Source organism: Petromyzon marinus, chromosome 4 (genome assembly GCF_048934315.1).
Source record: "Petromyzon marinus isolate PM22_M1 ecotype Great Lakes invasive population chromosome 4, UKy_Petmar_22M1.pri1.0, whole genome shotgun sequence".
Classification (NCBI taxonomy): Eukaryota; Metazoa; Chordata; class Hyperoartia; order Petromyzontiformes; family Petromyzontidae; genus Petromyzon; species Petromyzon marinus.
In genome coordinates, this window is record NC_133670.1 from 13,106,854 (window position 1) to 13,134,345 (window position 27,492).

General features: G+C 41.3%; 1 protein-coding gene across 9 annotated transcripts; it reads left to right on the top strand.

The window, feature by feature from the left end:
• Positions 1-247: 247 nt before the first annotated feature.
• SLC38A11 (solute carrier family 38 member 11) lies at positions 248-26,756 on the top strand. Of its 9 annotated transcripts, none has more exons than XM_032946157.2 (14): positions 251-783; positions 1,225-1,303; positions 9,944-10,079; positions 12,787-12,928; positions 13,938-14,012; positions 14,467-14,601; positions 16,439-16,504; positions 17,123-17,229; positions 18,049-18,128; positions 18,935-19,005; positions 19,663-19,824; positions 22,604-22,716; positions 24,740-24,874; positions 25,783-26,756. In XM_032946157.2, exons 3-14 carry the CDS (start codon positions 10,029-10,031, stop codon positions 26,059-26,061), a joined length of 1,416 nt encoding a protein of 471 aa, XP_032802048.1. In that variant the 5' UTR covers positions 251-783; positions 1,225-1,303; positions 9,944-10,028; the 3' UTR covers positions 26,062-26,756. The 9 variants fall into 9 exon arrangements, with proteins under 9 accessions (XP_032802043.1, XP_032802048.1, XP_032802053.1 ...); XM_032946162.2 differs by having other exon boundaries at positions 9,986-10,079; XM_032946152.2 differs by lacking the exon at positions 1,225-1,303 and having other exon boundaries at positions 248-783; positions 9,986-10,079.
• Positions 26,757-27,492: the final 736 nt, after the last annotated feature.

Sequence of the window (27,492 nt, forward strand, 5' to 3'; positions counted from 1 at the left end):
CAGTATTAACATATTCTTGGTTCTTTCGGTAAAGTCACGTAAGAAGGGAAACAATAAAATAATAACCAAGAATATGAATCCCTGCAGTCACGAAAGCTTTAAATAAATAAAAAATATTTACATAATTTAATTCGATGAATATTAACATAATTAATGCAAACAGTGCGTGAATTATGCAGATATATTCACTTTTCCGTCATCTCTTCCAGCCGCTTCCCAGGTGGACGCAAATTGATGACATCACCCTCCCTATATGAGGCCCAGGAGTGCAGGAGGCCCTCACAACGCCGGGCCGGTGGTGGTCGTCGTGGTTGTTGATGGTCTGTGTGTCGAGTGGAGGAGGGGTTTACGACAACACGTTTGAATTGCGCGATTTAACCCAACCGAAAAAAATATATATCTACTTTGAAGCATTGCGTAATTTAATTTCTCAGCTTTGTACATTCGGCCTGCATTGTAGGTCATCCCGGTGCAAATAAAGTCTACTTCAGTGCCGTTAACGTTGTGAACAAAATTAACTTTAAGCCTTGACGGTGGTTTTAATTTATGGATGTGCATACGTCCTACAGCCGAGTGACCGCACGCACATTGTATATTATACAAGCTCGCAGTTGATACACTTTCATGAAATAATTCTGCGATGGACGGCACTGGGGAATTGAATGGATTTTAGGCAGATGCCAGAGCCTTATGAGGGCCCCCCTATTAACAACCGCGCCTCTTGGCACCGTAGGGGCGGTCGGTGATGAACATCGGCAAGGAAGCGACGAATCGACGTGCACGGTGAGCACCTCGCCTCCACGAAACGAAAAGGTCACAGAGCGAGCGAAATCATTCGTATGCAGCGCTTATGAATGAGGGTGCGAATTATACAAATTCTGCCACCCCCTTTGATTTATAATGACCATCTCTGACTTTCTTCCCACCCGTGTGATTGAATACCATGAAAGCAAATGGTTTTCACATATCTTACGTAGCAACCGAGCAGGGCGGTGATAGCGTGGATGGAGATTATTTTTTGTTTAAGGACCCGTTACATAACGCACATTTTTATTCCACATGAGAAAGACGTTGGAGCATCGGTTGATGCAATTTTTGTTTAAACTATATTTTATTCATACCGCGTGTTACTCCATACCAACAATTATTGGTCGACAAACTCAGACGCGATACATTGTCCGACTCATTTGAGTTATTTTTCGACTAATTCGGTTTTTTTTTCAGGTAAATGACCTATTGTCATTGTAAACAGACGCTTACTGGCAAACGTGGACAACGCAGTATATAGGATAATAGCTTCCAAGTAAGTAATTTATATATAATGATGATGTTTGGCCAATTATGTTAATGAGCGTTTAGCTTCATATGGAAGGAAAAGGCAGTATACCAAGGAGCAAACCCCTACATACAATGTGCTGAACATTTAAAGAGGACTTAAATATCCGCACAGATAGATTGAATCATCAAAATTAGTATCGCCCTCTAGCCACGTCGCAGTCCAATATCTCGACAAGCCTACAACAACACATGGGAATATTCCCTAGGCAGCCTCCCATCCTTTAAACTATCAAGCCTCAAACCCAGCTTGGCTTGATACATTTTAACTTGATTCTTTTTTTCTCCCTGGTATGCAAATCAACGATAAAGCAATCCGCAATTTCGGCTCACGCAGCACGAAATCTCTGACCTGATAGCCTGAACAAGGCGAACCGAGTGCACCGTCAGGACTGAACCATTAGCCGGTGATGGCGGGGACATTTAACAGTTTTATTTATAAACACACACACACCCCACCAGTCTCTGTTGCCACTAAGTGCTCGACAGCACACATCGCTTGCTTGCTGCTGCTGCTTGCTCTCTCTCTACGACGTGTTCACGCGTGGTGGCGTCAGCTGCACGTTGCGTGAACGCCGGTATTACAGCTCTTCTCCAGCCTGCTGTGTACGGTATTCTACATCATCGTCATCATCATCATCGTCTGCTGCTGCCGGAACTCGCACGCGAAGAGTATTGCTGATTACGGTACTTGTGGCGTCTATAATAGGCGCCTCTGGCAAAAGCAATATTGGTAATACATAAAATCAGAAGCCATCTGGTTTTAAACCAGCTTCCAGCTGTGTGAGCTACAGATGTATCTGTGAGTGCTACAGATGTATCTGTGACAGCTACAGATGTATCTGTGTGAGCTACAGACGTATATGTGAGCGACAGACGTATCTGTGTGAGCTACAGATGTATCTGTGAGAGCTACAAATGTATCTGTGTGAGCTACAGATGTATCTGTGAGCTACAGATTTATCTGTGTGAGCTACAGATGTATCTGTGTGAGCTACAGATGTATCTGTGTGAGCTACAGATGTATCTGTGTGAGCTACAGATGTATCTGTGTGAGCTACAGATGTATCTGTGACAGCTCCAGATGTATCTGTGTGAGCGACAGACATATCTGTGAGAGCTACATATGTATCTGTGACAGCTACAGATGTATCTGTGTGAGCTACAGATGTATCTGTGAGAGCTATAGATGTATCTGTGAGAGCTACAGATGTATCTGTGAGTGCTACAGATGTATCTGTGTGAGCTACAGATGTATCTGTGTGAGCTACAGATGTATCTGTGTGAGCTACAGATGTATCTGTGTGAGCTACAGATGTATCTGTGAGCTACAGATGTATCTGTGTGAGCTACAGACGGATCTGTGAGAGCTACAGATGTATCTGTGTGAGCTACAGACGGATCTGTGTGAGCGACAGATGTATCTGTGTGAGCTACATATGTATCTGTGTGAGGTCCATATGTATCTGTGTGAGCTACAGATGTATCTGTGAGAGCTACATATGTATCTGTGAGAGCTACAGATGTATCTGTGTGAGCTACAGACGTAAACTACAGATGTATCTGTGTGAGCTACAGACGGATCTGTGTGAGCGACAGATGTATCTGTGTGAGCTACATATGTATCTGTGTGAGGTCCATATGTATCTGTGTGAGCTACAGATGTATCTGTGAGAGCTACATATGTATCTGTGAGAGCTACAGATGTATCTGTGTGAGCTACAGACGTATCTGTGTGAGCTACAGATGTATCTGTGAGAGCTATCTGTGTGAGCTACAGATGTATATGTGTGAGCTACAGATGTATCTGTGTGAACTACAGATGTATCTGTGTGAACTACAGATGTATCTGTGTGAGCTACAGATGTATCTGTGTGAGCTACAGATGTATCTGTGTGAGCTACAGACGTATCTGTGAGAGCTACAGACGTATCTGTGTGAGCTACAGACGTATCTGTGTGAGCTACAGATGTATCTGTGTGAGGTCCATATGTATCTGTGTGAGGTCCATATGTATCTGTGTGAGCTACAGATGTATCTGTGAGAGCTACAGATGTATCTGTGTGAGCTACAGACGTATCTGTGACAGCTACAGATGTGTCTGTGTGAGCTACAGATGTATCTGTAACAGCTACAGATGTATCTGTAACAGCTACAGATGTATCTGTGTGAGCTACAGATGTATCTGTGTGAGCTACAGATGTATCTGTGTGAGCTACAGATGTATCTGTGTGGGCTACAGATGTATCTGTGAGAGCTACAGATGTATCTGTGTGAGCTACAGATGTATATGTGTGAGCTACAGATGTATCTGTGTGAGCTACAGATGTATCTGTGTGAGCTACACATGTATCTGTGACAGCTACAGATGTATCTGTGTGAGCTACAGATGTATCTGTGTGAGCTACAGATGTATCTGTGTGAGCTACAGATGTATCTGTGTGAGCTACAGATGTATCTGTGTGAGCTACAGATGTATCTGTGTGAGCTACAGATGTATCTGTGACAGCTACAGATGTATCTGTGAGCTACAGATGTATCTGTGTGAGCTACAGATGTATCTGTGACAGCTACAGATGTATATGTGTAAGCTACAGATGTATCTGTGTGAGCTACAGATTTATCTGTGACAGCTACAGATGTATCTGTGAGCTACAGATGTATCTGTGAGTGCTACAGATGTATCTGTGACAGCTACAGATGTATCTGTGACAGCTACAGATGTATCTGTGACAGCCACAGATGTATCTGTGTGAGCTACAGATGTATCTGTGAGAGCTACAGATGTATCTGTGAGAGCTACAGATGTATCTGTGAGGGCTACAGATGTATCTGTGAGCTACAGATGTATCTGTGAGTGCTACAGATGTATCTGTGTGAGCTACAGATGTATATGTGAGTGCTACAGATGTATCTGTGTGAGCTACAGATGTATCTGTGTGAGCTACAGACGTATCTGTGACAGCTACAGATGTATCTGTGAGCTACAGATGTATCTGTGAGAGCTACAGATGTATCTGTGTGAGCTACAGATGTATCTGTGAGTGCTACAGATGTATCTGTGTGAGCTACAGATGTATCTGTGAGTGCTACAGATGTATCTGTGTGAGCTACAGATGTATCTGTGTGAGCTACAGACGTATCTGTGACAGCTACAGATGTATCTGTGAGCTACAGATGTATCTGTGTGAGCTACAGATGTATCTGTGTGAGCTACAGACGTATCTGTGACAGCTACAGATGTATCTGTGAGCTACAGATGTATCTGTGTGAGCTACAGATGTATCTGTGACAGCTACAGATGTATCTGTGACAGCTACAGATGTATATGTGTAAGCTACAGATGTATCTGTGAGAGCTACAGATGTATCTGTAACAGCTACAGATGTATCTGTGAGTGCTACAGATGTATCTGTGACAGCTACATATGTATCTGTGTGAGCTACAGATGTATCTGTGTGAGCTACAGATGTATCTGTGAGCTACAGATGTATCTGTGTGAGCTACAGATGTATCTGTGAGTGCTACAGATGTATCTGTGTGAGCTACAGATGTATCTGTGTGAGCTAAAGACGTATCTGTGACAGCTACAGATGTATCTGTGAGCTACAGATGTATCTGTGTGAGCTACAGATGTATCTGTGTGAGCTACAGATGTATCTGTGTGAGCTACAGATGTATCTGTGTGAGCTACAGATGTATGTGTGAGCTAAAGATGTATCTGTGACAGCTACAGATGTATCTGTGTGAGCTACAGATGTATCTGTGAGTGCTACAGATGCATCTGTGACAGCTACATATGTATCTGTGACAGCTACAGATGTATCCGTGACAGCTACAGATGTATCTGTGTGAGCTACAGATGTATCTGTGTGAGCTACAGATGTATCTGTGTGAGCTACAGATGTATCTGTGTGAGCTACAGATGTATCTGTGAGTGCTACAGATGTATCTGTGTGAGCTACAGATGTATCTGTGTGAGCTACAGACGTATCTGTGACAGCTACAGATGTATCTGTGAGCAACAGATGTATCTGTGTGAGCTACAGATGTATCTGTGACAGCTACAGATGTATCTGTGACAGCTACAGATGTATATGTGTAAGCTACAGATGTATCTGTGAGAGCTACAGATGTATCTGTAACAGCTACAGATGTATCTGTGTGAGCTACAGATGTATCTGTGACAGCTACAGATGTATATGTGTAAGCTACAGACGTATCTGTGAGTGCTACAGATGTATCTGTGACAGCTACAGATGTATCTGTGAGAGCTACAGATGTATCTGTGTGAGCTACAGATGTATCTGTGTGAGCTACAGATGTATCTGTGAGAGCTACACATGTATCTGTCTGAGCTACAGATGTATCTGTGTGAGCTACAGATGTATCTGTGTAAGCTGCAGACGTATCTGTGAGAGCTACAGATGTATCTGTGAGAGCTACAGATGTATCTGTGAGCTACAGATGTATCTGTGACAGCTACAGATGTATCTGTGTGAGCTACAGATGTATCTATGTGAGCTACAGATGTATCTGTGAGTGCTACAGATGTATCTGTGAGAGCTACAGATGTATCTGTGAGGGCTACAGACGTATCTGTGACAGCTACAGATGTATCTGTGAGCTACAGATGTATCTGTGAGAGCTACAGATGTATCTGTGTGAGCTACAGATGTATCTGTGTGAGCTACAGATGTATCTGTGTGAGCTCCATATGTATCTGTGTGAGCTACAGATGTATCTGTGTGAGCTACAGATGTATCTGTGTGAGCTACAGATGTATCTGTGTGAGCTACAGATGTATCTGTGTGAGCTACAGATGTATGTGTGAGCTAAAGATGTATCTGTGACAGCTACAGATGTATCTGTGTGAGCTACAGATGTATCTGTGAGTGCTACAGATGTATCTGTGAGAGCTACAGATGTATCTGTGAGCTACAGATGTATCTGTGTGAGCTACAGATGTATCTGTGAGTGCTACAGATGTATCTGTGTGAGCTACAGATGTATCTGTGTGAGCTACAGACGTATCTGTGACAGCTACAAATGTATCTGTGAGCTACAGATGTATCTGTGTGAGCTACAGATGTATCTGTGACAGCTACAGATGTATCTGTGACAGCTACAGATGTATATGTGTAAGCTACAGATGTATCTGTGTGAGCTACAGATGTATCTGTGAGAGCTACAGATGTATCTGTGAGAGCTACAGATGTATCTGTGAGAGCTACATATGTATCTGTGAGAGCTACAGATGTATCTGTGTGAGCTACATATGTATCTGTGACAGCTACAGATGTATCTGTGACAGCTACAGATGTATATGTGTAAGCTACAGATGTATCTGTGTGAGCTACAGATGTATCTGTGAGAGCTACAGATGTATCTGTGAGAGCTACATATGTATCTGTGAGAGCTACACATGTATCTGTGTGAGCTACAGATGTATCTGTGTGAGCTACATATGTATCTGTGACAGCTACAGATGTATATGTGTAAGCTGCAGACGTATCTGTGAGAGCTACATATGTATCTGTGACAGCTACAGATGTATCTGTGTGAGCTACAGATGTATCTGTGAGAGCTACAGATGTATCTGTGACAGCTCCAGATGTATCTGTGAGAGCTACAGACGTATCTGTGTGAGCTACAGATGTATCTGTGTGAGCTACAGATGTATCTGTGTGAGCTACAGACGTATCTGTGACAGCTACAGATGTATCTGTGAGCTACAGATGTATCTGTGAGAGCTACAGATGGATCTGTGTGAGCTACAGATGTATCTGTGTGAGCTACAGATGTATCTGTGAGCTACAGATGTATCTGTGAGAGCTACAGATGGATCTGTGTGAGCTACAGATGTATCTGTGTGAGCTACAGATGTATCTGTGAGCTACAGATGTATCTGTGTGAGCTACAGATGTATCTGTGACAGCTACAGATGTATCTGTGACAGCTACAGATGTATCTGTGAGTGCTACAGATGTATCTGTGTGAGCTACAGATGTATCTGTGACAGCTACAGATGTATCTGTGTGAGCTACAGATGTATCTGTGTGAGCTACAGATGTATCTGTGAGTGCTACAGGTGTATCTGTGTGAGCTACAGATGTATCTGTGTGAGCTACAGACGTATCTGTGACAGCTACAGATGTATCTGTGACAGCTACAGATGTATCTGTGTGAGCTACATATGTATCTGTGTGAGCTACAGATGTATTTGTGAGAGCTACAGATGTATCTGTGAGCTACAGATGTATCTGTGTGGGCTACAGACGTATCTGTGTGAGCTACAGACGGATCTGTGACAGCTACAGATGTATCTGTGAGAGCTACAGACGGATCTGTGACAGCTACAGATGTATATGTGAGCTACAGATGTATCTGTGAGAGCTACAGATTTATCTGTGACAGCTACAGATGTATATGTGAGCTACAGATGTATCTGTGAGTGCTACAGATGTATCTGTGACAGCTACAGATGTATCTGTGTGAGCTACAGATGTATCTGTGTGAGCCACAGATGTATCTGTGAGTGCTACAGATGTATCTGTGACAGCTACAGATGTATCTGTGAGAGCTACAGACGTATCTGTGTGAGCTACAGATGTATCTGTGTGAGCTACAGATGTATCTGAGAGCTACACATGTATCTGTGTGAGCTACAGATGTATCTGTGTGAGCTACAGATGTATCTGTGATAGCTACACATGTATCTGTGTGAGCTACAGATGTATCTGTGTGAGCTACAGACGTATCTGTGAGAGCTACAGATGTATCTGTGAGAGCTACAGACGTATCTGTGTGAGCTACAGATGTATCTGTGAGCTACAGATGTATCTGTGAGAGCTACAGATGGATCTGTGTGAGCTACAGATGTATCTGTGTGAGCTACAGATGTATCTGTGAGCTACAGATGTATCTGTGAGAGCTACATATGGATATGTGTGAGCTACAGATGTATCTGTGTGAGCTACAGATGTATCTGTGAGCTACAGATGTATCTGTGTGAGCTACAGATGTATCTGTGACAGCTGCAGATGTATCTGTGAGTGCTACAGATGTATCTGTGAGAGCTACAGATGTATCTGTGTGAGCTACAGATGTATCTGTGAGTGCTACAGATGTATCTGTGTGAGCTACAGATGTATCTGTGTGAGCTACAGACGTATCTGTGACAGCTACAGATGTATCTGTGACAGCTACAGATGTATTTGTGAGAGCTACAGATGTATCTGTGAGCTACAGATGTATCTGTGTGGGCTACAGACGTATCTGTGTGAGCTACAGACGGATCTGTGACAGCTACAGATGTATCTGTGAGAGCTACAGACGGATCTGTGACCGCTACAGATGTATCTGTGAGCTACAGATGTATATGTGAGCTACAGATGTATCTGTGAGAGCTACAGGTTTATCTGTGACAGCTGCAGATGTATATGTGAGCTACAGATGTATCTGTGAGTGCTACAGATGTATCTGTGACAGCTACAGATGTATCTGTGTGAGCTACAGATGTATCTGTGTGAGCTACAGATGTATCTGTGAGAGCTACACATGTATCTGTGTGAGCTACAGATGTATCTGTGTGAGCTACAGATGTATCTGTGAGAGCTACACATGTATCTGTGTGAGCTACAGATGTATCTGTGTGAGCTACAGACGTATCTGTGAGAGCTACAGATGTAGATGTATTTGTGGCTCACACAGCTATAATAATAATAGCACCGAAACCGCATCGACCTCTTCACAGAACCGAATCGCAAGATAAACGGGAACAATGTCACGAGGCAAATAGAAGTGCCAATTGGGTGAACTGAAAACAAAAGTGTTATTTAGTTTGAGGTGTGACATTTGCTGCGCAGAAGCTGACAAATTGGATTGTTTAAACATAATATATTACTTATAATAAAGGTTTTGGGTTCAATCGCGTTATATATAAACGTGTCGTAACCCTCCACCACCCGACACGGCCAATCAGCAAAAAAGTGTCACGTTGACAAAAGACAAAATAGTTCACTACTTTAGCCCACCGGTGTGTTGAAGAGTGAATCCACAACATTTACAGTTTGAGTACGACGTTATTATTGCGTATTAAATAATACATATTACAATTCCTTATAGGGGAAACACATACTAATTAACGGATTACTAACGTAGCATATAATCACAATAACACACATTACATAACCATTGACTGATTACCAATCGATTATATAATCACTGCACCTGAATGAGTTAAATGATGACGTCACCCTGCTGCTCTATTTAAGACCGGGAGCAAGTGGAGAGGGCTTCACTATTCTGGCAAATTGCCCGATGATGCTGGATGTAATTACCAGCGAAACGTCGTACTCAAACTGTAAATGTTGTGGATTCACTCTTAAACACACCGGTGGGCTAAAGTAGTAAACTAATTGTCTTTTGTCAACGTGACACTTTTTTGCTGATTGGCCGTGTCGGTTGGTGGAGGGTTACGACACATTTATAAATAACGCGATCTAACCCAAAAACCTGTATTATGAGTAATATTGGTCGCGAAAGCCTACGTGTTAAACAATATATTATTGTCGCGCGTGTCTGCTCATTCGACTGCGCGATACAGGACTTAGTGTAGTGGTGGTGGTGTTCGCTGTATTTGTAATAGTCTCGCTGACCATTACAAACAAGCCCTAAGGAGTTCCGTGAGCATGGACGAAAACGAAGAACGCGACCGGGACGCCTCGGAGAGAGTCAAATCGGTACCTCGTCAGCTCTCCTCTCCACACACACTCACTCGCACGTGTCAGTGAGCAGCATTACGCCTCGCTGCTGTTTACGTTACCACGATCACACAAACACCACGTGCTTCGAGCATATATTGCACATCGCATTAACGAGAGAATGCGTTGCTACTCCTCCCCACATGGACGTTGTTTAAATGCGGCATGTGTCAAAAGAACTGTTGCCCTGAGACGTTGTGACTGACCGTGTTCAGATTTCCCTGTCGTGCATGCATTAGGAGGGGGTTCACGGTATACTTCTTACGTTTGGACAATTTTACATGTAATAACAAAATGCAGTGTAGTAAATGTGGCATGTGTAAAACGGAGCTAGCAGCAGCAGCACACGGGAATGTTCCTTATGTCGGCATTAATCATGCACGGCGAATCCGGGTGATGGGGATGTTGGGGTTAATGTATGTTGGTTGTAGCCTCATGCGATGGGGTGGACGTTTTTTGCGTTGTGGTTCTCTTTGATGAACGTGGAATGTTTTAAACTCTAAATATTCTGTTGTAAACTGAAGACTCCTAAATGCCGGCAGTATTTTCTGCATTGTATCCATATGCCACATACTTCCTGCTTGGAATTTTGGCTCAAGAGCTAAGCTCCAAGCTCAATTCAGAAATCACGTGAACTCTTGGGTATCGGAACGCAATGAACAAGACAAAACATGGATGGATTATCGACACAACTCTTATTTAAATGCATGGCAATTAAGTACAGCTCGCAGCTAAGTACAGATAATCTAGTTTGCAACTATGCTATTTGTTTACAGTAGTTAGTGTGTGTATATATATATAGTATATGTCTTAAGCTTACATATTATTTTGTTGGAGAATTTTACATATTATTTTGCATTCTTATTCTTGAGTGGAAAGTTTATCAGTAACATTTAAATATGTATGTCTGTATTAGTAAGTCAGTGAACGGCTTCAGGAATAGCCCTAATTAATATTTGAAATGCCGGAAAATGCTTGAAGCCAGCAGTGGCGTACTGCAGTTCGTGTTCCCTTCTCTAGGGATAACCTAAAGTTAATTTTTATTTAAAGCTTTCGTGACTGCAGGGATTCATATTCTTGGTTCTTTCGGTAAAGTCACGTAGAAGGGAAACAATAAAATAATAAAAATATAAAACAATAAAATTCTCACGACGTTTCGACTGCAACACAAGCAATCATATATAACCTAAAGTAGTCAAGCACTCTGATATGTCAGCTGCAGGATTGCACGATACACGTCCACAGCTCCCTGCATACCAGGATGTTGAACTCTCCTTTGGTTCAATCTATTTGCTGTTAACAGGAGACTTAAAGCAATTTAGAACTTTAGACTGCTGCCAAATGAGTGACACGTATCAGTCTCTGGGATATAATTTGAGGGTCTACATTTTTTAATTCCAGTTATTGTATATTTAAATTAGTATGCATAGAGTTGACTGCATTTGTGCAAAAAAATTGCATTATAGCCCTTTTAAATCAAGATCATATATGCATTTTGTGAACCCTCCTAATTGGTCTGTCAATGTGGCACAAGTACCCCCAGCGTCAAAAACAGATGCAGTTTTGTAGTAACCTGCATTAGCGGCTCTGCGCCAAATGAACGGCTGCTTTTGTTGCGTTATTGTTGAATAAGGTGACCAGTACTGGCCGCGTGACATGCAATCATGGGGTGTGTTTGACCAGCTGCGTGTGCCTGTTTGCATTAACTCATTCATTGACTGCCATGGCTATAGTGAGCCCAGAGATTAAGGGAAGGGCTGCCGTGTGCTGTAAAACGGCAGAATTAACATTGGTCATTTGTCTCATTAGTTATTATCACTGGCCTTTTAACTTGCAAGAAATAAAATGCAAGCAAAGCTTCAACGCGTTTTAAAATCTGCGTTTCGTTCATAAAAAAACATGCACAACGCAATTTCTTATGATATCACAATGGGCAGAGAAAATATAAGTCTATTTTTAGTTTCATTTTTCAAAGGTCTTGAAATGCAGTGGCATTTTATAGACAACATATGTGTAGTTGTTGCAATCCTGACCTTTGCAATTTTATAAAGATTTGTTCTGAAAGGGTACTATAAAATATTCAAAATGCAGAAGTAAATGTTGCTGTTTTCATTGCATTGTCACTGTGCCTTTAGTGCACACTGAAAGTATAAAAAATAAACCTGAAAGCTTTTTTAATAAAATCATTATGGTTCAAAATAAACCATTCGTCAGGAAGGTGTGGTTCTGAAAATACAGTTGACAGTGGAATACAAAGTATAACTCAAATCACGACCTTTGTATATTTCGTTTTAACTTGGTCTGAACAGCCACCATTAATAAGTCTAAATGCATGAGTAAATACAATATTTACATTGTGTTGTCACTGTTGATTTATTACCCATGAAGAGTATGAAAATTATTTGAAAGCTTTTTTTAATCATTTAGCTATTAGGGTACAAAATAAGCCATTTGTCAATAGTGTGACATAAAACATCCTCTGCGTTTCTACTGACAATCACGTTGATTATATCTTGACGAAATTTTAAGTTAAAACCACTACATTCAAATATTTATTCTTGACGTGTCTAAATCAGTAAAGTTTTCAAATAGTGTTGTGGTACAATTGTGCAGAACGTGTCATTCGGTTACATTTCCTTGATACACTGATTTATTTTCTGGTGTGGGGCTCACGGCCGTGTCTCAGTCTCCGCAGGATGTCCATGCCAGTGACAGGGAGGCCTTGTTCCCTCGAGAGGTTGAGGATGAGGACTCCAGAACGGGGACAAGTGATTTGCCCTCCGCCAGCCTGAATGTCCTTAACTCCATCATAGGGGCAGGTATAATAGGTGAGTGGTGTTCCAAACACTCTGTACACTTTATGACACCGAGGAAAAAAAAAACGGAAGGCTACTGTGAATATCATCAAAAAAAGTGGAATTGGCTGTTGGAACAAAATTGGTGGACCTTTTACGAAATGCTCACATGAAATACCTCAATCCTGGAAGATGTTTCAATCATTTTTATATTAAAATTTGGAAGGCTGACTTTAATAATTGCAAACCATTCAGTCTCAAGTAAATACATTGTTTACAAAGATTGTTGGGAGCAGAATAATGAACTATTTAGAGGCCATAGGAGCAAGCTATATTTAGGAAAATGTTCTACCATCGTCCACATATATACTGTCATATGCTGCAAAACAGAAATGAATATAAATTACTATAATGCTTAGCTTTTGCAGATCATCGAAAGCGATCGACTTGGAAATTGACGCAGTCATCCAAGCTCTAATAAACCAAGATGTCAAATAAATGTGTGAGGAATGGCAACGAACTGGAGAAGTGTTCATCCAGTAGTGGATAGAACATGACTTTTGATTATTTAATTACACTAGCACTGAGGTCGGTGCACTGTTCTATAAATTTGGTGACCTGCATTGGATTATTGGCCACAGCCAAAGTTAGTGGCGAGCAATATTGCCTTCCTTCACCCACCCACTCTGACCAGCATGGTGAAGTTAGGTCAAATAAATCCCCATGACTGACATAGCATGGGCAGGCTTCATTTAGAATTGCTTTAACAAAGGGCTGTAAAGTATAAACATATTATGCTGCATACGCTGTACTTTTGATTTCAAGTTTACATTGACATAATTTTTAAACGATGAAAAATATCTTAAACAATTTAATATATCGTACATATAAATAAACACCTGTTTAGCTATGCGACTCTCTGGTGCCTAAATTAAGACTGAGATGTCACGGGACAGAGCACGGTAAATTGCGGCCCAATCCCATGGTTGCTCGTAATAATAACAATATTTATTAACGCAACACGTTCCGTCTGAGTGCGCAGGATTGCCCTATGCCTTGAAGCAGGCGGGATTCCCTCTGGGTCTATTGCTTCTCGTGGTGGTGGCCTATGTCACAGGTGACACGCGTGGTCATGTACACACATACCGCCATATATAGTTGTACTGCTGTCTGCTGTCCACACCTACGGGACTTCCCTTTCCCGTACCTCTGATTAGCACGGTTGGCTACATACGGTGCGAAAGTTCTACATACAAACATACATGTTGCCGAATGTGTGGTCCCACAAGTCGTAACACCCTGTTTTGTGCATGGTGATCCCCCTATCGACCTAGGCTGAAACTTACTTAGCTTCTGAGAACTGTCAAGATTTGGTGCATTGTGGGTTATTTGGTCATAATACCCACTTTATGTTTATAAACAGTAAACTGTATTGTACTGAGCGGTTAAAAGCAACACAACGTGCCATTGTGTTGATTTTCTAAGAATGCATCATGTGACGCACGTTGGAACAGTCAGTGTCTTAATGTGCAGCTCAAGCGCGTGCCTCCCCCCCCCCCCCTTCTGTACAGATTACTCCATCATCTTGCTCATCAAGTCCGGCTCTCTCTCTGGCACCACCACGTACCAATCACTGGTGCACAGCGCGTTTGGTTACTTCGGCTACATAGTGCTGTCCCTACTGCAGTTCACCTACCCATTCATTGGTGAGGACTCCCCTCTGCATTGTGTATGATTCCTTGCTTGTTTAACTTACACAGAACTCCTTTTTCTCCATGGAGATCTGAGGGACCAATATTGCGGATCCTGTTATCCACAGTTTTACTTGCAATCCTATTCTGCGGATAAACATGGGTAATAGGATGAATCTGCCGCTAGCCTTCTCTTATTCGTAAAGATACAAAGCCATCTTGCGAAGCTGGAGGGAAAAGCTTCAGATAATGCGACTAGAGAATAGATTATTGGAGTTTTTACAGACCCTACAGCTGCCGCGGATTATAGGAATTCTGTATTTTGATGAAAAAAACTCACAAGCTAAGTTATGTTGGTGAGTGTCCGTTTTTACTGGTAGGAACGAAGTTGTAAACTGAGTGTACCAGCCTGCAATAGATTAATGTGTCCGTCCGTCCGTCCCCTTTCAATACTTTAACGAAGTGAAATCTCGTGCTGTTGGGTGTAATAAATTTGCGCAAAATTCCAATGTTCCTACCAGCCCACCCTGCAGGGACCTGTTATTCATTTTTGGTGTGTGTCTCTCTCCTTCCCTCGATGTGGTGTTGTCCCTCGTTTTGTTTCCCTCGTTTTCTAACGAGCTGGATGTTCTCACTAGCATAGCCACCATTGCGTTGGTTCGTTTACATTGACATGCTAATCTCTCACGATACAATGGCCACCTCCTCAGCTCTAGCAGCTCTCGCATCACCCCCCCATCTCGGTTCCCCTCTTTGGATTTCCCACTCGCTTAGGCGCAATCTCTAGCCCCCACCCTCTTGCCCGATGCGGCAACCCCCCTCTCGGCTCTATACACAGGTAGTCCTCTACTTACGATGGAGATGCGTTACGACGACCCCATCGTAAGTCAAAAATATCGTAAGTCGAAGATGGCCTAGCCTACCCAGGAGTCTTAAAGAATGGTGATAATTTAGCAAAACAGAGCAATTTACAGTACCGTACTGTATAAACTATATACTGTATGTATTTATTAATTACAATACTGTATTGCACAGTAAAATGTAAAGTAAAAAAAAAACAAGCCTACCTATATGAACTGCAATTTAATAGAAAGTTTTTTTCAGGAAACAATCCTATCTGCTATAAAAACGTTTAACATGCATTGAACGTATCGTATCGTGGTAACCCTAAAATTAATTCGCTAAAGCTACGTATCATACGTGCATTGAACTATCGTAACGTATCATATTGTACTGTACTCTGCTGCGTTTGCCTGCCGCCTGAAATTTAAAATATTTTACAATTTTATCGTATCGCTGTCGCCATTGTAAGATGTAAATATCGTAAGTCGGACCATCATAACTCGGGGACTACCTGTGTAAGGACTTGTTTCAGCAGCCTGTTTCTTTCTCCCACCTGATGACGATTGCTTGTGTGGCGATCGAAACGTCGTGATCTATTATTTTTTGTACCTACGTGACTTTACCGAAAGAACCAAAGAGTATGTCCCCATGTCTCCATTACAACATACGGAGTCCTGTGCAGATGCTTGCTCAACATTTCAACCTAGCTCACGGTCCAGTAGTGGCGACAGGGTTACTGGAGAATGTTATACTCTCGCGCTTCATGTACATTTAATGTACCCCTTTTAGTTTTCATGTAATTTTCACGCAGCACACGTATGCATTAAAAATAAAAAAAATTGTGAAGCAAAAGACACAATTGGCTAAATGTTATCGTTGTAATATTGTGTTATTTAGCATTCTGTGCTCCCTTAGGGCTATATACTGCTTACGAAAGTAAATTATTATTTTTGTTACTGATATTGCATGCAATTGAGGTCAAGGCGGAACTGGTATGGATGTTTTTCAGCGATGGTGAGCTACAATGTAATAACTGGTGATACACTAACAAAGGTGTTTGAACGGATTCCAGGAGGTAAGGCCACTGATTCACTAATTTATTTCAAAAGACACAAGCAGAGCTTTATATTATTGCCACTTAGACCATACATACTCAACTATTTAATGAAGCACCTTGATAGGCATGTGTAACAAGCTGGGCCATGCTACTACTAAGAACATTGTAAAACAATGGTGTGTGTGTGCTTGTTGGTATTCCTAAACAAGTGTCCTTATGTCAATCCATTACTGAATGACCTTAGTTCTAACAGAGCAATAGTCCATTCAGGATCAATTAATTTTCACAAGAGCAAACTATGGTTACCAAAGCCGCATGTGTGGTATTTTAAGTGCAGAGCACTTACATTATTGTGTGCAGAATGCTTACATTATTCCCTCAATCCGGCCTGCTTGATTGACAGCAGCTTGAATCAATATCTCTGCCATTTATTACGGAGCACCGTGAAAGCACATGTTTACTTGGCAAAATCAAACGGATCTATGCAAGCAAAGTTTTGACTGTAGATTTCCATATGCTAACATTAATTAACATTATTTACAGACTTTCAGTCTGTAGAGTATGCTGCAAAAATAATCCTTGCAGGCTCTTGCATGCAGCTGAATCAATGTACGGTTTTCTTTCTTGTGGAATCAGTGGGTGAAGAGCATATCCTGGCAAACAGATATTTCATAATCTTCCTCACCTCGGTGTTTTGCACCCTGCCACTGTCCCTTTTCCGCGATGTGGCCCAGTTGGGAAAGGTATGAACGACACGCACCCACGCTGACAACACTCGCCAACACTTGCAACTCAGGATGCCACTTTAGTGGCCCAATTCTCAGCAGGCTAATGTCCTTTAAGAAGGAGAAAACTTTTGACTGTAATTTATATCCAATGACAATTTTGTAAAACACAGCGATGTTATACATTTCTTGCCATCACAGCTTTCACGCGGGTATGTCCAAACTCATCTTTCCAGTATTCTCACGGCACTCTGCAACACTGCTTCACAACAACCTTACCCCCTTCCACACGTTCATCACCAAGATCCTCGTTGCCCTCACACAATGCTCACCAGGCACTTTAATGTCACCTCCGAGGTCTCTCTTTAGAACGTTTACATTATCCCATTTTTGCATAAATATACTAGTGCAGAAATGCACCCTCCTGTCTTCTAAATATGAATTAATAATTCTGCTACACTACCCTGAATCCAAGCATTTGTTGCGAGCAGGGGCTAGCTTTGTTTACTACATACTGTGGAACTGATCAGTATTAATTTACATTTACGTTTTTTTATACACTTAATCTCTTTGTTTTATGACATTTCTATAGTATTAGCATCTTCAGTGATCTAAATCATATACAAAAATCTCAAACGTACATTCAATTGATAGGCCTACATTTTAAATATGAAAAATTAGAAGACAATAAGAAAACAACAAAAACATAACTGGCTTGTCAGAACTGTTGCTCAGAATGTATAAAATGCACCATAATGCATCCATAACGGAGTACTGTACTTTTTTATATCATGATGAGAAATATTTCGGGGCATGAATGGTGTAATATTTCTACAGGTGTCTCTGATTTCAGTGTTCTTCACACTCTTCATCCTAATTGTGGTGGTTGTCCGAGCATTCACATTGGGACCGCAAATGTAAGTCTGGCACCACTGACTGACATTTTCATTTTACTGTAAATGTTTCATACACATAATTGCCAAATGCACTCAAAAAGGCGTTGCTGTTTTTAAAGCTATATGACTCACCCAATATGACAACATTTTAACTTCAACGACAGTTCTGATTACTGTATGTTCAAGTTGCAAATTGCAAATGTACTTACATTACATGCTGTCTTAAAGAACATACATTTTTATTTTATATGGATTTTTCAAATCCTGTTGTAGTCAAATGCTCAATAAATAAAAATAGTTTGCCATGCTTTTATAAGTGAATTTTGTGGTCAACATGAGGTGTTCTTAAAAAGTACATTGACGTCATCCCTAGATTGTTGAGTGAAAGAATATAGCTTCCAAACAGCATACAAAGCCATTAGGCTTATTAAATAAATTGGGAAGTACATTGTCAATTTCTGTCATCTCTCCGAGCTAAGGTAAATGGAAAACCATTGCTGGATTTTTTCCAAAACCATAATTATACAAAAACGCCTCTTTGTTGAGATTGTACACAATACCACATCCCCAATTGTAAGCCATGGCATTAAATAAAATAATATGCAATGATTCATGTTGAGAGAATAAATGCTTTTCCTGTACTGCATATTTGTTCACAGCTGTGCACAGCGGCAGTGCCAGATTAATGTATGCGTGGGTTGGAAATGGATTTAACTTAAAGAGAAATGCAAGTGCCATGCCCTGCTACTGGCTGTGTGATGTGCATTACGAGACTTGTTACCAGTCTCAGTTGTAAGTTCTAGCTGTTTCTGTGCCTTTTTTTGAAGTCCTGCTTCCATGAATGCTTGGACTTTTGCGCAGCCAAATGTGGTGCAGGCAGTGGGCATCATGGCTTTTGGTGAGTGCAAGTAAACTTTGATATAAGCTGAAAAAAATATACAATTTATCATATACCTGGTCCATTTTGTGAGCATAATAAAATATCAATTAAAATTGCACTACACACGACTGCATTGAGCATATGACCAAATCACCCACAAAACACCCAATCTCGTGATATCTTGGAAGTTTAGCAGGCTTTGAGCCTGTTTAGTAATTTTATGGGTAACCACTATGCATAAAACAGGTGTTATAGATTTCTGCGATGCTATATTAGTGCCGTAGAATACAATGTTGTACTGCAACTATGTGCTTCCATGTCTATACTGCCTGCCTACACTAATCCGCACTGACCAGCGTGGTGAAGTATGGCATAATAACTCCACGACCCACATGGCATGGGGAGGCCCTCATCCAGCAGTGGAATGACAAAGGGCTGTATAATGCACATCCGAATATAATTGTCCCAAGAATTCCATCTATGTATATGAGAGCATAATAATTGCCTGTACAGAGCATTACAGTATTTGGGTAGCACTTCATTGAATTGGTCCCTGTGAGATAGCTATCTACAGTACATTATTCCATTCAACGCTTCACCTGCTGCCTGTGCTATGTGCTTGGGAGAGGCGAGAGTAATGACCGTGTGGTATTCTCCATGGTATTCCCTACTTAGCTTTCATTTGCCACCACAACACTTTCATCATCTACGGCTCGCTGGAGCAGCCCTCACTCAGCAACTGGTCCCGTGTGACGCACGTGTCGGTGCTGAGCGCTCTCATCATCAGCCTTATCCTCGCGGCGTGTGGTTATGCCACGTTCACGGGATTCACACAAGGTACTGTGCAATTAAATTCACTTATCAGCTCGGGTTGCCTCGAAACAGCCATACTACCATGTATCACTCTTCTATTGCTACGACCATGGTTACTGCGTGAACGTCACTCATTTATACCTCCAAGTTCAAGATTTGGTCTAACATAATTTGCTGATGCTGATGCTGCTGCATTGGCAGCACATATAACAAAAAAACTCGACACACCAGTCAACAACATCGTCTATAATTCGACTACGTTTCAGATAAAAATTTTAATGAAACTATTTTTATGTTACCAGTTAAGGCACACTGAGTTGTATAGCTCTTTTTCAAAAGTAACCTGACCACAAATGATAGCTCAACAAAGTGGCTTATGTGGAAATGTATAGCAGCAAAATACTCTAACCACATGTTTCTAAATGTGGAGGGAAAAACTGGAGGACCCGGAGAAAAATCCACGCGACCACAGGGAGAACATACAAACTCCAAATCAGGGTCAGGATCGAACCCACTGCCTCCTGTATACCAGGCGAGGTAGTTAACATCTCACCACTGTGGCACCTCACCACTTTGGCGCCCCGACCCTGATGCCTGTATATTGGAGTTACATGTTGTCCTCCGGGTTTTCCCTCCACATTTAGAAACAAGCCTTTTAGAGTATTTGGGTGTTATAAATTAGCACATGATAAGCCACTGTTGCTATCATTTGTAGCCAGGTCGCTTCTGAAAAAGAGCTACAGTTAATCATCGATTATCCGGCGCGCGATTATCTGGCTGCTTCCAAATCGGTAAAACCGCTCCAAAGGCTGTAAGCAGTCCGGCGATCGGTACAATGTACGTGACGAAAGTAGCTATGCTTGATTCAGTGGTAAATATATAGAGTACATTATACACTACATACAACTTCATGAAAATACTGCGATCGTCAAACACATCGAGTTGTTGAAATAAGAGCGTAGTACGTACATCACCCTATGCATAGTCTTTGAGATTTGGAGTGGTAAGTACGGTACAGTAAATCCAGTAACTTTTTACAGTATTTTGTCTATTTTTATGTTTATACCATAGCACACCGGTGTGTTGAAGAGCAAAGCCACAACATTTACAATCTGAATACAATGTTTCACCAGTAATTACAAATAGCTTCATCAGGCGACAGCCAGATTTGGTGACCAATATCCAACTAGCTTAATCATGTGACAGACAGATTTGGCTGTCGCCTGATGAAGATAGTTGTAATTTATTTTCTCTCCAACACACCGGTGTGCTGTACTAGTAACGATTTGGCGTGTTCTGTTTACGTGACAAACCTTACTAATTGGCTGTGTCGGGTGGTGGCGGGTTTAACGACACATATTTACGCGATCTAACCCAAAAAAACCTGTATTATGGATATTGGTCGCGAAAGCCTACTTGTTAATATCACCCATATATATCGAACTATATTTACGTGGTCTCAAGCAAAAAAACATTACATTATTATTATAGTCAATAGAAATCTGAAATGTGAATTTTAAAAGGTTACATGTACATCTGCACCACTGCAATTCCTTGCTCAAGGGCCTCCAGTGGAGGGAAGGGAGCTCTAGAGATTCTACAATATACCGTATAAGGTCCACAAAACCGTATTGTCTGCGTTACATCGTGATTATTATCGTTGTTGAATTATTTCCGTTTTCATATTTGATTAACTTACAGGTGTATTTCTGAAATCCTGTAACAAAATAAAAGCACAGTAAATAAATACATAAATATGACCCATTGTTTTGCTAAATATGTTTGGGCGCAATTGGCGGCACGGTCGTTATATGACGTCATAGTTAAATTAATTGTTTCACAATTCTGCGTAAATAACAGCATGTGCGTTCTAGGCATAATGTATATAAAGTAAAGTCTCAATGATTACAGCTCGTATGGCAGGCAGGCTTATTTTGTGTGCACTGCAGTTGAAGGACTGGACGCACGGCAAAGCACAACAATCCGAAAACTGTGAAATACAATTATTTAGTTTAAGAATATGAATTATTTAGTTGTTGAAACTAATCACGATAATGGTGATATTGTGAACATAACGGCCGCAAACGTGATATCGCGGCAAATCATCACCAGCACACGGCAAACTGGAGAACACCTACCAGTCGCGTTAGTGCCACTCTCGGGCTCTGTACTTTACATTCAATCATTCTTTTGAAATACAAGATATGGGTGCGGGCAAGTAGACCACACAGAGAATTATATTCCAAGCACTCAGTGGCAGAGCTTCACAAAAGAGACACTTTGCTTAAAAGCTTTCAACATTGATACATGTTCCTGCTGGGCATTTACAAAAGCCGCTGGCTCAGAAACACAATTTTTTGTTTATTAAATTAGTCACGAAGGTGCAACTAAGAAGCAGACGCTGCTTTTTGAGGCAAGATAACAGACACATTGTTTATTGATATTTAATTCCCTCTTATAACTTAACATATACAAAATGCAACTAGGAAACATGGTAACGTATTGTACATGTTAAATTCGGCATGGAGTACCGCATACTATGATTGCTATCAAATGGTATAATCCATTGAGAGTATTCATTTATTTATAGTTGTTTAACTAATGAAACAAGATCAAGATGTCATCATGGACACTAAACCTTGCGATGGCTTTTACCCTCTTCCAGAACTAATTAAGTTTAAATAATTTTGTATGTCAAGTGCCAAAAATGACAATTCAATAGGCAGTATTTTGAATAGATTTTTATTCCCAGAGGAAAACCGCTACTAAATTGTATGCTTTTGTCCTCCCATTTCATCCACAGGAGATATTTTCGAGAATTACTGCAAAAACGATGACCTGGTTACAGCAGGCCGCTTCTGCTACGCGCTGAGCATACTACTCACATTTCCCATTGAGTGTTTTGTTACCAGAGAGGTAAGCTTTTCACGTCTATATATTTGCACGCATAACACACTTGCTGTTGTACAGCATCTGAAACATATAGACATTCGTGATTTGGTGAGTTACTCTTGTGAATTATAATTGTGTTCTCACATTAATGTAAAGATGGACTGTAGCACAAATAAACAGTTATCAAGTCAATGCCTTTAGCTAGAAAAATCCAAAAATCAACAATTTAAATCAGAGCCTGAAAATTATGGCCTGGAGATTCATTGATTGCATTCACAGGGCACAGCCAGCCTAAAGTTCTACATTCCTTTAAGCTCATTCTAAATATTTATATATATGATCCCCATCGTCAATTAGCCTAGTAATTTGCCTTCTGTAGTGTCACACAAGCTGAGAGAAAGAGAGCAAAACCCACTTCTGCTTACTTAGCTATAAATACAATTACACATTTAAGCCTATGTCAAATCACTCATAATGTACGTGATCTTGTCATCTCAGAAGCACTACCATGCTAAAAAGATGTGTAAATAGATGTTGTCAGCAAGAGGACACAGGAGCAACGTCTATTGCGCTGTGCTCCCTCCACCATCACCAACCCACATTGACCAGCGTGGTGAATTACGGCCAAATAACCCTCACTGCCCAGAAGGCTTAGGGAGACCCTCGTCCAGCAGAGGATTGACAAAAATGGGCTGTTAATGTAGATGTCATTCACTGCAGACACTCAATATTAAGACATGTATAGATTATGACGTTATACATAACCCCAGGCACTGCTGTGACGGAGTACTCACGATCAGGAGGTGGCGAATCCAAATGTTGGTTGGAAGTCAACTTTGCCAACCATCTTTCTTGCATATTAGGTCAATGAAATAAGTACAGTAAAACCTTGGATTGCGAGTAACTTGCTCTGCGAGTAATAAAGAATTAAAGCTTCCGTGACTGCATACATTACTCATTGTTTTTTTCGGTAAAGTCACGTATGTAGAAATACCATAAAATTATATTAAAATAAATCAATCACGACGTTTCGACCGCAACACAAGCGATCTTCATCAGGTGTAAAAAACAAATAGCGAGGGAGCATATAGGGCGACACCAACGTAACACATAGCGCCAAACTGCACGGAGGTAAATACAACAAGAAGATGAGAGACGAGAATCAACAAACCTAAGAAAAAATTACGTGATGCAAAACCAATCAGGCCAACAACACAGTTAGACACTTGCCTGGCGGACCACGAATTTCAGAAGAGTGCTAAATTTCGTGTTCATCCTCTGGATTGAACATACCAGCATAGACAGAGTGAACAAATATGAGGTACAAGTCACCAGAAATACATATACAGAGACACCCAAGAGGCAAGGAGAGGAAAGACGGACAGAGAAGCAAGGAACAAGAAAAAGGGCCGGAGGGATGAACAGACAGAGGCCTTAAATAAAAAAGTAGAGGTCGGGGGGAGGGGCCGAAGAGAGCAAGGTGGCACGGCAGCATAGGTGGGAGGAGGGGTAGGAGAAAGCAAGGGGTACAATACGTTTAGGACAGGACTGTAAAGGTAACTTCCCTGTAGAAGTGTGAGTGCTCTGCGAGTGTTTTGCAAGACGAGCAAAATTAATAAATATTAATTTGATAAACGAGCGAGGTCTTGCAATACGAGTAGTACGTATACGCTTTGTCTGCCGAGCGTCACGTGATCGCAACTGATATACGAGTGCTTTGATATACGAGTGCTTTGGATTACAAACACGTTTCTGGAACGAATTATGCTCGCAATCCAAGGTTTTACTGTACCACATTGTGGGAAGTCAACAGTGGTTGTGTCCTATGGATTGACCGACCCACACATGCTATATGCGAAATTTCCACCATTGGCTTCGTGCCCTCATGGGAATTGAGCTGGGAGACACTTGCACTTTTTGACTTCACATTGTATTCAAAACAGAACCATGTAACCACCAGTGGTGCCTCGGACACCTCCACTACTTTGGAACTCGCAGTTCGTTCTGCAGTGCCAGGCAGGGATGGACAATGTGCGACTTTCCCCAGGTGTTTGAGAACGTGTTCTTTGCGTCCGCCCCGTGGAGCCGCGTGCGACACACCATCGTCACGGTGGTGATTGTGGCAGCGGCCACGGCTGCCTCCGTCTCCACAGACTGCTTGGGCATTGTGCTGGAGCTCAATGTGAGGTTTAACAAATACAATACACAGAAAAAAACCTCGGTGATGTTGGGGATTAACATTGCGGATTCTATTATCTGGGCTGTTTTCTTCAAATTACTCCACTTATACATGAGCAAATCACAGATAAACCTGGATATTTTGAAGAATGGTGGCACAGATAGTTTTTGCAGACTATACAGCTCTACTTACAGTAAGGGAAAAAAGTATTTGATCCCCTGCTGATTTTGAACGTTTGCCCACTGACAAAGAAATGATCAGTCTATAATTTTAAAAGTATAAAAGACACCTTGGAGCCAGAAATCTTTCTGCTTGAGAGGGGGTCAAATACTTTTGACATGCGTTTTTCTGGATTTTGTTGTTATTCTGTCTCTCACTGTTCAAATAAACCTACCATTAAAATTATAGACTGATCATTTCTTTGTCAGTGGGCAAACGTACAAAATCAGCAGGGGATCAAATACTTTTTTCCTTCACTGCACAGGAGTTTTGGGTAATAGGGTCATAGATACAAGTGATTTTACAGTACTGTTAAATGGGACCATTCATGGCTAGAAGCACATTTAAAATGTTCGCTTATTGGTGCAACATTGGACTCGGGCACACATTGTTCAATAAAATGGCAGCCCATCAAATCCCGTTTCATAACTATCACTTACAGATACACATTGACTAAAGGTTTCCCAAACTGCACTCCTCATAAGCTGCTGAGGTCCAGCTTTGCATACTTACCAACAATTAGACAGGTATGACAAAATACGTTAATAGTATCTGAGTGGATATTTTTGTAAACGAGAGAGCCAAACCATGATGGGACACGAGGACATGGGTTTGGGACGCCCTGCAGTTCCATATGGAGCTGTACAGCATATTGCCATGACCAAGCGCCTGACATTTGTCCACGTGGACAGGGCGTGCTGTGTGCCTCGCCACTGGTCTTCATTCTGCCCGCGGCGTGCTACCTGCGCCTTTCATCCGAGCCGTGGTACAACCCAAACCGATTGCTGTCAGCCGTCCTGCTGTTGTGCGGGATGGCTATCATGGGAGTGGGGCTGGTCATGGCCCTGCTGCACCAACAGACCTGCACACATGGCCAGGAGATGTTCTACTGCTCATCGCTAAACGCCACCACCCTGCACGGTCACAATGCCACCTTCCCCAGCAGCACTGTGGCTGGGTTGTGGACATGAGGATTGCTTCGTCATTAAATTCGTGTACAGTGCTGTAGTCCTCAATAAAAAAATATACTCGTTTTTTTTCTTTCCTACCTAATGTTGTAGTTAGTGGTGTATTTTCGACCAATGCAATGTATTGTATACTTTGACGTACTGCCTATACTATTTAACCGTATATTTCCAGTACTGTGTTTGCGCTATGATTTAATATCGAGTTCCAGGCAAATCTTTGATTTTCAAAAACATTCACAACTAAAAAGTATTTAAATACTTTACACCAACTTTCCATAACTTATTAAATTTCAAATGAGTGTGATGTAATTTATCGATTTGTCTAAAAAGGTTCCTGGCATCTGACAGTGTCTAATTTGTAGAGATATGATTAAAACAGTAAACATAACAGTTAATATATTTAAAGTGGGTATATCAGTATGTTGGATTCCACTTAAGTAATTAAATTTATTTTTATTGCACGTCATGTACAGTACTTTGTTGCTTCAGTGATGCAGTATTCCATTGCGATTCCATAATTAATGGTCAAAACCAAATATCTCAAATACAATCGTATATTTTAAATCACAATAACTGCACATGTAGTCATTTCAATGTTGAGGAATATGGTAACTATAGTACACATGTTCAAGAGGCCCTACTTGTAAATGCATTAATAGATTATACTGTTACAATAAACACTGCATTTATGAAAAAAACATCTGCCTTTTTATTTAATGTTGTACCACTGCACCTGTCCATAGTCTGAATTATGGTTGGTGAGGCTCCGGCTCCAGAGCTCAGGAAGATTTTGAGGCCCCAGAGCAGAGCATGGCAGTTGTCTATGTTGTGCTCACAAGCCAAAATCAAACGAGCTGGCCTCATTGGAGCCGGAGCAGAGTTGGATTTGGGGTCACTGTAGCCGGAGCCGAACTGAGAGTTGAGCTGAAGCTGAGGGATTTGGAGCATCTCCACTTCAGGTATTTCCTATTTGTACCGTTATATAAAACCATAGCTTTTTCAGTTTAGTTAAAACCCCAAACACATACTATGTATGTCTGCACAAATCGGTAAAATATCCAAATGTATGTTCTAAATTATGTTACTGCATTAACGTCAAACAAAACGTTATTGGGATGCATTATCAGTGGTGTTCAAGCACAAATTAAAACTAGATTTATCATGAGCCACTGCTTGATACACAGTTTTAGAAACAACGTATACTGTAATAGCACATTGGCTTCGCAACCAATATTCATAATGAATTTTTGGATCAGATCTCGTCAGCAAAATGTGTCATATACCCTCCTCCACCCGACAACCAATGAATAAAGTTGTCAAGTGAACAAATGTGCCAATGTATTACTGCTTCAGCGCACCGGTATGTTGGGAGCAATCCACAATTGGGTTCTGCACGACTTTTCGCTGGTAGTTGCAACCAGCATCCTCGTGCAG

What these genes read in the sequence shown, in the direction of transcription:
- SLC38A11 (XM_032946152.2), top strand. Translation starts at nt 746, where the DNA reads ATGAACATCGGCAAGGAAGCGACGAATCGACGTGCACG. An exon ending in TTCACATTGGGACCGCAAAT is followed by an intron (nt 18,129 to 18,934) that starts GTAAGTCTGGCA and finishes CTTTTTTTGAAG; the next exon opens with TCCTGCTTCCATGAATGCTT. An exon ending in AGTGTTTTGTTACCAGAGAG is followed by an intron (nt 22,717 to 24,739) that starts GTAAGCTTTTCA and finishes GACTTTCCCCAG; the next exon opens with GTGTTTGAGAACGTGTTCTT.